Below are 12,452 nucleotides of genomic sequence, written 5' to 3' on the forward strand. Positions count from 1 at the left end.
TTTTAATGAGGTCATGACACACAAGAAGGATAATATTAATATTGAATTGACTGAAATAACAGCAAAACAGAAAGGTTTATTTTTATGGTGCAAATACCATTTCAAAATTTCGCCTCAATGTTTCATTTTGGCTTTTTTATAGAAAAACTATAGATATTTTTTAGAATAACCAACACTCTAGAGACTTAACTTTAGAATATCTTCATTATTTCATCAAAATATCTGGTAGAAATATCCCTGAGTGTTATGCCAGAAATAAGGAAGCTGGAGTTTTAGGCAAAGCATAGATAGCAGTAATCTCAGTCTTCAGTCTGTCTTGATGCCCACATTATACAAATTAGTCTAATTAATGCTTCCACAGAAAAGATGGAAAAGGACAACGGAGATACTTTCACAAACTTCAAGGACCAGACTTTAGCTGAGTTCCTATTGTTTTAAACATTCTCTGTGGCTGATATTTACCAGCATAAAAGGGGAAATAACTGTATTGGCTTCACTGGAAAGTTAAGGAGTAATGGTTTTGTTTTGATTTTAGTCAGATATTAGAAAAGGATGTTATTACAAAAGTTTGCTTGTAAAATTTGCTAAGCAGCATCAGTAGAGAGTATTTAAATTAACACTGTTCATATGTGGCCTAGCTCTAATTATTATGGGTGATCACTGGAAGAGTTACATGGCACAATATTCTGTATTTGTTATGTAAGTCATTACACTAGCTACTGGTATAATGTTCAGATTTGGGTTAAATATTTGCTTTGAAATTCCTTTTTGAAAATTTAAATTCATATTTCCTGAACATATCTCACTATGTCTTTTGACACAATAAAAAATTAATTTCCTCTACAAATTTCTGACATATTTCATGGAAACTCAATTGCAATAGAATTTGCCTCAGCTTATGATGCTTGGGGAACTACATTTTGGTTGGTTTTGCAATGTTAAATGAGCTTAAATTTACAAAACATTTTACTTACACACATAAAAATAATGAATGTGGCTTTGTCCATATTTTTTTTTCTTTTGAACTCCTGTTTCTGATTCCTCAGTTTGCAGCAAGCATATACACTTACTTTGTATCTTTACTCTTTATTACCCAGAAAAATGTTCTAGTTTTTTTTCACTTTTACCATCTCCAGTTGCTGTCCCCTTAAATGCCCAACAACTTGGATTAGAGACTGGATATAAAATGGGAGTTGATTTTATACTCCAGGGGAAACAAGTGAAACAGAAACTCACATGCACAGCATTTTTTGTCCCAAGTGGGAGCTGGGGAGCTCAGGAGCTCAGTGAATCATGGCCTGGGAGCTCACAGCAGCAATTTTATTGCTTGTGCTGCTGGGGCTGCAAAGGCAGCTCATCCCCTGCCCTGCTGCATCTCCCTGTGGGATTACTCTCTCTCACACACAGCAGACATGCAGGTGGTAGAGCCTTTTTTCTCTCAAAAACAACAGCTGCGTAGCAAAAGTCAAGAAGAAAAATCCAGCTGGAGGGCTGGGTCTTGACATTTTGCTTCCTTCTGCAGAACCAATAATGGCATTGGGTACAGCTGCCAAACTCTCATTTCTTTACCTGAGAAATATTGTCTTAACATCCATGGAAAGTATTCATTTGGTTTTCAGTTTTATCTCCTCTGGGATTTTTTTTTCTGGAAAAATGCAGAAAATGAAATGGCACAAAGTTTAGAAGTCACAGCACTGAAATCCTTTGGATTAGAAGTGGTCTCATGAAGTTAATGAACATTTTCAAATGTCTTTCTGCTTCTTGGAGTATCACTGAAGCCATCTGAAATTCATTGCCCTCATAGAGCAGGTGCAATTGTCAGGGTCTGTCATCTTTAGACTGCCCTAGGTGTTGTTTCCTCACACAAGCTAAAATTCATTTTCTGTCTTTGTCTGGTGGAGACCTTATGGTCTGAATTTGCCCTGTCTCTTAGTGGGCACTAAATAAGGTAAGCACCTTGCTTAGCCAGGTAGTTTCCCTAGGTTTGGTGTATGGTCAGCATTTAGAGAGGGTGACTCAGCCCTCAGAAGAGGTGCAGAGCCTTCCAGGGATGTTTGTACCAAATTTTGGCTAAATGAGGAATTCACGGTGCCTGTGTTCCTTAGCTTAGTGTCCCATTTATGCATCTGGGGTGGACAGTGTAGGAGACACAAAGTGCTGCACACTTCAATAGATTTCACTGAAATTTTATATGTCTAAAATGTCACTAAGAAATGAAGTAAATTCTGCATCACAGCTACAAAATTATTAAAATATGCCTTTTTTGTTTACTTCTAGCTACCTCAGAGAACACGCATGAACACAGTAAGTACCAAGGCAATATAGAACATGTTATTATAATTTTCAGAAGGAAGGTATTTTCTTATTTTTACAAAGGTTTTGCAGCCTAAGCTGGAATTCATCAACGCAAACTCACACAATATTTTGACTTATGACACTGGTTTTCAATGACTCACTCTGCTAATGCAGGACCAGGTGTATTTCACAGGTTCCAGTTTGCATGGAAACCCTTTTCCAATTCAGCTGAGACCCACCTATGCCTTTTGTCTCCATGGCAGCTTCGCACTGGGAAACAATCAAGAGGGCCACAGATGGGGAAGGATCTCTGCAATTCTCTTGCCAAGTCTCTGGCCCAAGTTTTAGAGATTTATTTCTTGGTATGCTGCAATGCTCACCTGCTGCACAGCTTAGACTTCAGAGCTACAAATCAGAATTCAACATACTTTTAACGTGCCTCTGAAATATTTTCTGTATCATAATGTTGGGATCTGGATAGCACGCTGTTTTTAAATAGCACAAAATTGCATACACGTTTATGATAATACAGAATAATATCCTTTATTATTAGTGCCTCATAGTATATTTATGGGATCCCCATACTAGCTAACGTGAAGAAAATTAGCTCTAGTCCAGCCAAATCCAGGACAAAGAGAAACATGAGAAGCTTTTTTGTCTTTTCCTTTATGAAGAATACTGAACACTTATTTGTCATTCTTTACAAGAAAATCCCACTTTTTTTTTTAATAAAATCTGCCATCGTTTCTATATTAAACATAAAGGAGGAATTTTCTATACAGAAGATCATTGATAGCAATCACAATTAGTACTAGAAGCAATTCATAATTTTATAAATGCTATTATATTTCTAAAAATCCACAGAAAATAATTAAACCACATTAAAAAGTTTAAAAACACTTTTAATTATTTTAATTTTATAAGACAAAAATAGCTCAACTTCTTTTCTTGAGAAATATAGTTATCAATTCTTCTCAAGTCTAGCGGGAATATGTAGTGCAAAGTCATCTTTTTAAACTATAATGGGAGTCTTTTCTTTTTAAAATCTTCTAAAAACTAAAAAGCCTTCTAATATAGGGGTTCTTATTTTCAGAGCATGAACGTGCTAAACGTGAAAAAGCTGTCTCTCAGAGCAAGCCAGGTAGGTTTGGTGAAGGAACCTCCCCTTACACCCAGCTCCACTTAATCAGGATATGTGTGATCTGCAAAACTCAGACACTTCCTTGAGCTGGGCACAGGTGTTTTGCTTCGTGCCACTGGGTTTTTTCAGTGTCTTGGAGAGGAACAAATATGAGGGTGACATTTAACTAAAAGGATTCATCTGTCACAGTTTTTGACTGTTCTTGTGGTTTTTCTCACTGGTGTAGTAAAAAGCACTAGCAAAACCCATTTCCCAGAGTGTGAGGAAGGAGTGCTTTAATGCCCTGCACTACATCAAGAGGTGCACTGGGAATTAACCCTTCTCAACCCTTTCAGTAAATTAGTTATCACATTAAGTGAGTGTGGGCCCCCCAAAAAAGAGAAGCTACAATCTCATTGAGTAAACACTCTGCAGTAGAGTCAGCCTCCAGCTCCTGAATCTCAAAAGTAACAGGAGCTGAACTAAGAATAGCAATACTAATCCTGGGCTGATTGTGCACTTGGGTAAACTGTTAGTAATGCCTGGCTGCTGTGAGCAGGACAAAGCGTCCCCCTTTCAAACCAGGGTTCTGTTCTAATCATGTTTTTTGAAGAGGAAGGCCCTAAAGGATCCACAGCTGGGTCTGGTGTGAATTAACAAGACTAAGAGGGTAACTTCACAGAAAACTCAGCTACTGATGCTTAGCTTACATCACTCCTGAGTGGTTTTCCAGTCCCACTCCAGAAGCAGTGGGGACTAGAAAGCAAGTATCCACATCCCATTGACCTTTGCTGGAAGTGCTGCTGTTTGAACTTCACATTGAAATGAAGTGCTCATGAATAAGTGATCAAATAAAACATTTAAACCTTATGTGTTCAATGATAAGTAAGTAGGCTTTATTTCATTAATTTTTCCCTATTTTTTAAGAAATAAACTTCTCCTATGTGTTTAGTACTTTTCTCATTCATTTTTCTAGTGTACAATAAGTTGTAAGTTAAATATTTTCATAGACATTTTCAGGTTTCTGGAAGCCATGAGGATCTGATTTAGTGAACGTGTATTGGTTTTGAATCAATAGGGAAGAAATATTTCCCCTTCTTTCAAAGACACATAGGCCAAGCTTTTTATTTAACTCATTGATCACTTTTTGTGTATTAACAGCTAGTAGAATGTTTCAGGCATTAGGTGAATTCAGCCAAAGCAGGAACAAGGAATCCAAGCTTGGTGGCCACAGTGGCGGCCAGAAAGTGAGCTGCCTGGAGGGAGGGCATGACCACTCACCTTTCCTGCTAAATGAAATCAGTCCTGCTGCACAATTAGCCCAATCTCATCCACATAGCTGCAGGAAAATAAATTTCCCTGATAGGGCATTCTCGAACATCAGAGCCCTGTGTCACAAACCAGTGTATTGGACTGATTTGGATTTTACTCTCGCATGCTACAGCACACTCCAGACCCCAAGCCCTTGGTATTTAGGTGCTTGAAGGGAAAATAAATAGGAAAATGCTTGCTAAATTTCCTTTAGCATAAAATCTCTATTCTCGGATGATAAATGGTTGCTTTGGAGAACAGTGGCTGTTTTGAGTTTCACTTGATGACTGGAAGTATTAATCTGCAGGCACTGGTGGTAATAGTGCTTCTGCCTGCTGTGTGCCAAGGAGCGCTCTTGAGTTAACAGCTTGAATTATAAAAGCTTCGTTCTGAACAAAACAGTGGCCTTCTTTTTCACCTTGATTCAGTGCAGCTTCAAGCCATTTCTCTTATGCCTCCTGCCATCAGACTTAGAAGTATCACATGACTGAAATACTATAGAATTTCAGAAAATATATTGATCCCATAGGGAAAAGTTTAAATTAGAGTGTTTTGTGTATATCAGTGGAGGCAAGTAAAGCAAGGGAATCCATTCCTGATGTAATTCTGCTGAAACTGCCTGCAATATGCAGAGAAATGTTTACAGCCTTATTTTTTCCATTTAAATTAGGTACATCAGGGAAAAAATTAATATTAATGCTTGTAGTCCTGCAAAACTGGAGCCCTGCAGAGCAAATAAATTCTCTTCAATGAAAGATTTCAGAACTTTAAACTTTGGGCTTACTCAAAATCAGTATTTTTTTAATATTCACAACGTTTATATTTTTGCTCTCTGTAGCTTTATGGAGTCCTCAAAATTGTTTAATTTTTTATTTGGGAGACTCCCCATGAGATGGTTAAAAAAAGAACACAGGAAAATTTAGAACTATTACTTCTGTTCTTGGCAAAATAATATCTATTGTCCTCATCATATGTTTTTCTCTGCTTTTCCTCATACTGAATGTGGTGAACAGATCGATTTTATGAAGCTTCCTGATGTCTTAAAGTGTATTCCCTTCTAAGATAGCTCTTCTTAAGTCTGGATATTTTACTCCTTCAGTTTCCCTTCTGGCTACAACCAGTGGCTGGAAACTCAGAGAAAAAGCAAGCAGCCACAAGAGTTACTGTGTTTATTCCCATATGAATGCAAATCCACAGGCCTGTCCATGTTTCAAGAGAAATTCATTCTGAGAAGAAACACTGCCCCTACTTTCAAATCAATCAGATGTGCCATCCACTCACAAACTTACTTATTTCCTTACTTATTTCCTCACAGACTTGTTATCCCAGAGTTACAAAGCAAATATTGCCATACATTCTCAACAGAATTAGGAAAGGAAAAATATATCATTTCATGCTCAAAAGTGTCAGGATAAAATCCAAAGAAAGAGAACCCTTTATTTTTACTTGTCATTAATCCAGGGCATGTTACAGGGCCATTATTTAAAGGCAGCATACCAGGTTTTCTTCTGTATTGTCACATAGAAAGTTTAATGTCCCAATCTAAATTAGTGAAATAGATTGTTATATATTAAAGCTCCTATAACAGCAGAAAAAAGGACACTTTCTCTCAATAAGTTGCATCTTCAAGCTGCTGGTTGTGCTATAAAACATTTCTAGCTCTACAGACAATCATAATATGGAGGTGAGATTTTTAATTCATGGCTTTCATAAGAAACTGACTGTAACAATAGCTGAGTAAGGGCAATAATAGTGCCCTAAATTTAATACAAATTAAGAGAAATTAAATTGACACAAACCAGAAAGCAAATGAAAAGCACAGAAATGCAGAGCTATGTTTACTTACCAAACAATAGAAAATATTAGTAACCAGAGAGCTTTATCCCTCCTTATATTTTACCCCATCAGTACTGATTTTCTTCCAGAAATAGACCAAACAAGCAAGAGAAGGGGACCAAGAGATGTCTGCCCAATCTGATCTCCACACAGTCATTATCATCCTTGATCTGATGCCTTCCAGAGGTCTTAGTGGAAAGGAAGGCAGTGGAAAGAGGCAATGGCTGCAAACTGCTTTCAGCAAGAGGAATGGCAAATATAGTCTGACTGTGTCTTAAGCATATTTAAGAAGAATTTAGGAATGTATATGATTGTTGAAAGGTAGAGTTTAGGAGGGGAGCTTGAATTCAATTATGGAAAAAGACACAAAATGGTGTTAAGCTATAAAAGGATGAGGTAGGGTGAATTTGAAATCAACCACACGGGGCAGACCAGAAATCTGAACATAAATATCTCAGTTTCCGCCTGACTGGGGCATTGGGAAGGTAAAACAAACCCCACTTGATCAGAAAGCGTAATCCCACCAAGTTATGTGGAGCAGAGGAAGTTCAGGTCCAGTGGCCGATGTTGACAGGGGTCTACATCATCTGAGAATTGTGCTGAGCAAATCCACAGGCATCTCAAGAGCACGTGGGCTTGGGCAGCTTTTCCCATGAGATTAGAGAAGTTCAAGGCTGCTCCTGTGACAGATGTCCAGCTAGGCTGAGGTAGGTTTCTCCAGTAGTGGGTGGTATGAACTGGCATTTCAGACTGTCCCATGTGTCCCTCTGTGACCTGTTATGTGCTTGGACATCCCCATACCTTTTTCCATCTTCAGAGTGTAGACACGTGAATACCTCCACCCATGTTTGTAGTTAGTCTTTAATGTTCTAGAAGATATTTAGAAGTTCTTAGTGTTGTTTAATTCCAAGCTGTTGGACTCAGACGTTCAGGAAGGTGCTGTTGGCAAAGGTGCAATGGATGCAGGAATAGGATTGCTTCCGCCTGAGTGCCTGCCTGAAAGATGCTGAAGGGTATGCAGCTGCTTTCTGGCAGCTGAGACATTAGGCCCAGTAATTTACTTTTTCCATGAACATGATCTCACCATGCAGTCAGAACTCATAATGCCTGCATGCTGTTTTACAGCGCTATAATGGGATAGGGGTGGTGAAGACATGCATTTATTTTATCATTGTGAACAATATGCATAATATCACCTTTAGAAATATATTTCCAATTATATGAACCTGTGCTAACACATCGTGATTTTAATGCTGCTTTCATGATACAGAGGAGAAAATGAAACAACAAAAGACAACTCCCACTGAGAAGTCAGGTAAGAATAAGTGATTCTCCCCTGACTGATGGAGGGGGAGGGGGGTACTAAACACTATTCAGCACTCATCTAGTGTAGTATATTTGCATTGCAATATTTTTCACAGTGTTTTGAAATATGTAACTGATCACAAAGAAAAACCAGCAGAGTGCAAATTGCAGCTTCTGTTCTATTAAGAATGGTCTTTCCAATGATGAAGACAGGTCAAGGTCTTTCAGCTCCTTAGCTGCTTGTTCCAGCCTGTCATTAGCCAGAGCTGGGCTAATGAAGTGAGGTCTAGCTGTAAATCAGACCTCTGAAAGGATCCCAAATATGGGGATAAATCACCAGATGGATTAGGACTTTGGATCAGTTCTATGGAGAAAATGTTTTTGGGACTAAACTGTAAATCTTTGGGTCATATGTGTGATTAAGAGAGTATAGTTTTTTAATGTAATGTCGACAGGAAAAAGAAGTCAAGTTACAATGAGTGTTCTAGAAGCTGTGAAGTGTCAGACAAGGAATTAGAACATTCTCATCATCACTGGCAGTCAACACTAAGCTGTCTGAACTTTAGGGGTTTGAATGCTGTGCATGCCTGCACAAGTAAGGGAAGCTAAGAACAAGTGAGAACTGACTCCAATAAAATGCTTGAATGTTAAAAAAAAAGGGGGAAAAAAAGAGTTTATTTTTTCTTCTTTAAGTATCTAACTATTACAACTTTATCTCTTTTATCTTCTGTAGCCCAGGCAAAGCCAGCAAGTATGTTATTCTTACCTTAATTAGAAAAATTCCTGTAAAATTGTTGGATACATGTATCTTTTTTTTACTTTTACATAAGAAAGCATGCCCTTGGCAATTTCTAGTTTTGCTTAAAATTATAGTGTCTTTATCACCATGTCTCCCGTTCCTTTCATTTAATATACTGTCTTGTCATTACTATTTAAAAGCCCATTTGACATAACCAATTGCTTCAGTGCAGGAGTGAATTCATTCCACGCTTCCCTAATCAAAAGTCCCATCAACAAAAATTCATATAGTAGTTAAAGTCTTTTAAAAACCACTATTAAATTTTACCTGGCTTGAATGAATGCTCCTGCTAAGTTAAAGAAAAAAGAGAAATTAATAATAACTGCATCCTGAATTCTTCTCAGTCTAAAAGGATTCAAGTGAGTCAGTACCTTACTTACCACACAGCCTGCTTATTGATTGTCTACACCTTTCACACCTTCAGAATGCAGATTCAACTACAATAATAATAATTTAAGCTGTCAATTAATGACCCAAATAATTAAATGATCAAAAAAGTCCAGATGTGGGAAATGAATCACTCTTCACTGAACCAATTTTTCATTCATGCTTCATAAAAGCGTTTCCCATTTGAAATTCCTTATGATGTCTTCATCTCAGCATTTCTCAACTTGTCTGCCCACCTGAAATCACAGCTACCAGGAGTTCAATTATTCATCTGAGTAGCAGAAAGGCTGAGGCATATTGCCCTTTTTTAAGAGGCCATTCACACTTTCAGCACTTTCCAATTTACAGCATGCTTTTGGGTCTTCATTTCTCAAAAGGAAAAGTGATGCACAGTCTTTGAGCTGCGGGAATTTCACCTGGAAACAAGGCCAGGAGAGCTGTCCATTGATTCCACAGCCATAAAATGCAGTTTCCACTGTATAGCTGCTACTGTGCTATGAGATCTGCGTGGTGGGGTTTTTCCTAAGTCTGACTTTTGTTTGTTAGACCTATTTGAAAAAAAAAAATCTGCTTCAACTTTTCTATTTCTAGCAACATAACATAAATTGTAATTTTTTCAGTAGTAATTATGAAGTTGAAGGATGGGAGGAGGAGTAGGGAAACAGGCATGTGGAGATGAGATGCATTTTCCACGCCTAAATATAATTTCTTCATATGTAATCTTATGTGTCCAAGACTTTGGGAATTCTGCACAAGTATATCTGAATCAAGAACAAAGGATGAGTGAATGGTTGCTGAGTTTACTCTGCACTATCCTTTCTAATAATAAAAATTAAAAATGGATAAAAATTACATTTAAGAAATTACAGAAGACCCTACTAACATATTTCTTCCTTAAGACACATGCATGACTGTTAGTAGATTAATAATAATATTTGTGAAGCTTTGTGCAGTACTAATGAACTTTGCTATTTTGTGGCAGATCCCTCAGTGGATAATCGTTTAATAACCATTCATTTGTGGGTTTCTTTTTCAAAATAACAGCATGAAGCAAGAGAAGGGGAAAGTTTAATCCTGAAAAAAATACATGCAATTCTTCTAACCAAAAAAAAAAAAGTGCAAAATGTAACTGAGAAACATTATGGCAATTTTGTTATGCTGTTGTTTTTTGTTTAGAGTATGAAGCAATCAGACATGAAAAAGATGTTCCCCTTACAAAACCAGGTAAGCACTCCTGCATTTTATTTTGCATATTTGTTTTGAAAATGTTATTTAAAGAAATAGTGGAAATACAATTGCATATGACCAATGTCAAAGCCATTGTCCTGTGATCTATTTTGATACATAGAACGGCCCTGACATGCCATACCACAAACTAAATAGCACAGTACATACTTGTAATGCTGGTTGTCATTTTAAGATATAGATATATGTACATATCAAAGGTCAAATTTCTGCCTCCGTAATTCCATTGATGTCAAAGGCATACGTCAGCAAAGAATTTGAACTGCTGTCTGAAACTGCTTACTTTAAATGGTTCCATTTTTCTAATTATTTGGGGGGATCTGCCTTTCATTTGGACTTCAGAAAACAGTTAACCTCCCAGGAAAAGCAATACTTAAATTTTCATCCATTGCAGGTATTATATGATATAGTATTTAGATCTTGATCTGGCACCATCCATAATCTGTGGTAAATGTCTCTGATATCACAGCTCATGCACAATTGCACTTGCACATGACAGAGCAAAATTGATGCTGGTACAGGAAGGAGCATTGTTCAGTTTCACTGTGGACTGTCATCATGGGTTTAAAAAATGTCTGCTCCATGCTTCTTCATGAGAGGAAATAAGTAAAGAATTAAAATTTTTATTGTTAATATTAGTCATCCTTTACTCTAGCAAAACAATTTCAGTCCATAAATGAGAACACCCCTACTAATATCATTCATTATTAGATTGTTGTTAATTGCTGTGAGATTAGTAAAAATGTGTTTTGATACATGGAAACATCTAGAATAAATAAAGCCATTCTCTGCCATAACAATATTATGCCAAACCTGACTGTTTTGACCATTTTTCTTTCCTCTTTTTACTTCCCAGTCAAACCGAAAAACACTGCAAGTATGTGTAATGACTTATTTCTTATGGAATATAAACCTTCTTTTCAGATGCATGTTCTCTAAATTTGCATTTTTGCAATTTTCTCATGTTAGATAATGCTATTTTCTTGCCTATTCTTACAGATACTCTTGTATTCTGTCTGCTTCCTGACAGCCAAACACAACAAAATCAAGCACATTTATAATGCAATATTGTGCAGACGCAAGATTCAAACTGTGTTTGCAATTTTTGCTCCCTAGAAAATAATGTAAATTACACTGGTAGCAAAACTGATATTCTAGTGGGTTTAGATGAGTGTAGATGTATAATTTATATCTATGCAAATATACTGTTTATTGAAAACAAGAAAATAGCATGTAGCCTAACTGAATTAGACAACCTTTGCCTTAATTCTTTTACCATTTGGAAATTACTTACATCATTAATTCACTAAGCACTAAGTTGTTGGCCTTATTCCAATGAAAGCTTTTTTTAATAAAAAAAACCTAAATTAAATTAAAGAAGAGAAAGAAATATTTCCAATTTAGATTAGTTTTAAGGAGGATTCAAGAGGAATTTGTCACATTGCAAAAACTTCCACTGAAGTCATGGGATAATGTCCTTTTTAAGGTTGCTTTTAAGGAAGGCTTCTGAACAGATGAAGACTGGGATCTATGCTTATTGTGGCACATTACATACTGAAAAGCATGATCAGACAAGAATCAGAAGGACAGTGTTTGTACTGTGTGCTTTGAATTGTGAAAATACTGAAGTGTGGACCTTCACAGAGGAATTTAGCACAGGATCTGTGGGGGCTTTTTGGTGCTGTGCCTGGCATTTCAAGACCAAACCACATGTTATTCTGGTGGAAAGTAAGCTGACGACAAGGCAAAGCAAATTCACTTTAACTTTCCAGGCCAGTCACCTGAGCTAGGTGCTTAAAGTTAGAGAGGATGAATCCTGCTCTGAAATACCTTTAGGAAAACAGAATTATTCTGAAACCCAGATGTAAAGTGGAAGTGTGAGCACAAGGTATCTGAAATGTGCTTACACTGAAGGATCTCCTTCAGCCCTGAACTGCAATGTTCCATTTTTTAGTTATTATTGCAAAATTATTACTTTCTGGGAAGCTATCCATGGGCTTATTTCCATTTTTGCCAGTATTTTAAGAAAAGTTTGCTCTATTTGATTCTATTATCCACTTTTGCTCAGTCTTGGTTTCTCTGGATCTGTTTACTGACACATAATGTCTTCTGCAGTGATTTATCTGAGAGACCCAGTGATGGCACTCACTACTG

At 37.0% G+C, this 12,452-nt stretch overlaps 1 protein-coding gene across 1 annotated transcript in view; it reads left to right on the top strand.

Moving 5' to 3' along the window:
* TRDN (triadin) overlaps positions 1-12,452 on the top strand; it is a 272,472-nt gene that overhangs the window by 238,577 nt on the left and 21,443 nt on the right. Inside the window, 6 exon segments of the mRNA XM_058019925.1 lie at positions 2,278-2,304; positions 3,389-3,436; positions 7,833-7,877; positions 8,601-8,618; positions 10,230-10,277; positions 11,155-11,175. Of these exon segments, the coding sequence (XP_057875908.1) occupies positions 2,278-2,304; positions 3,389-3,436; positions 7,833-7,877; positions 8,601-8,618; positions 10,230-10,277; positions 11,155-11,175 (207 nt within the window).

The sequence above is a fragment of the Melospiza georgiana genome, chromosome 3 (assembly GCF_028018845.1).
Source record: "Melospiza georgiana isolate bMelGeo1 chromosome 3, bMelGeo1.pri, whole genome shotgun sequence".
In the NCBI taxonomy this organism is placed as follows: domain Eukaryota; kingdom Metazoa; phylum Chordata; class Aves; order Passeriformes; family Passerellidae; genus Melospiza; species Melospiza georgiana.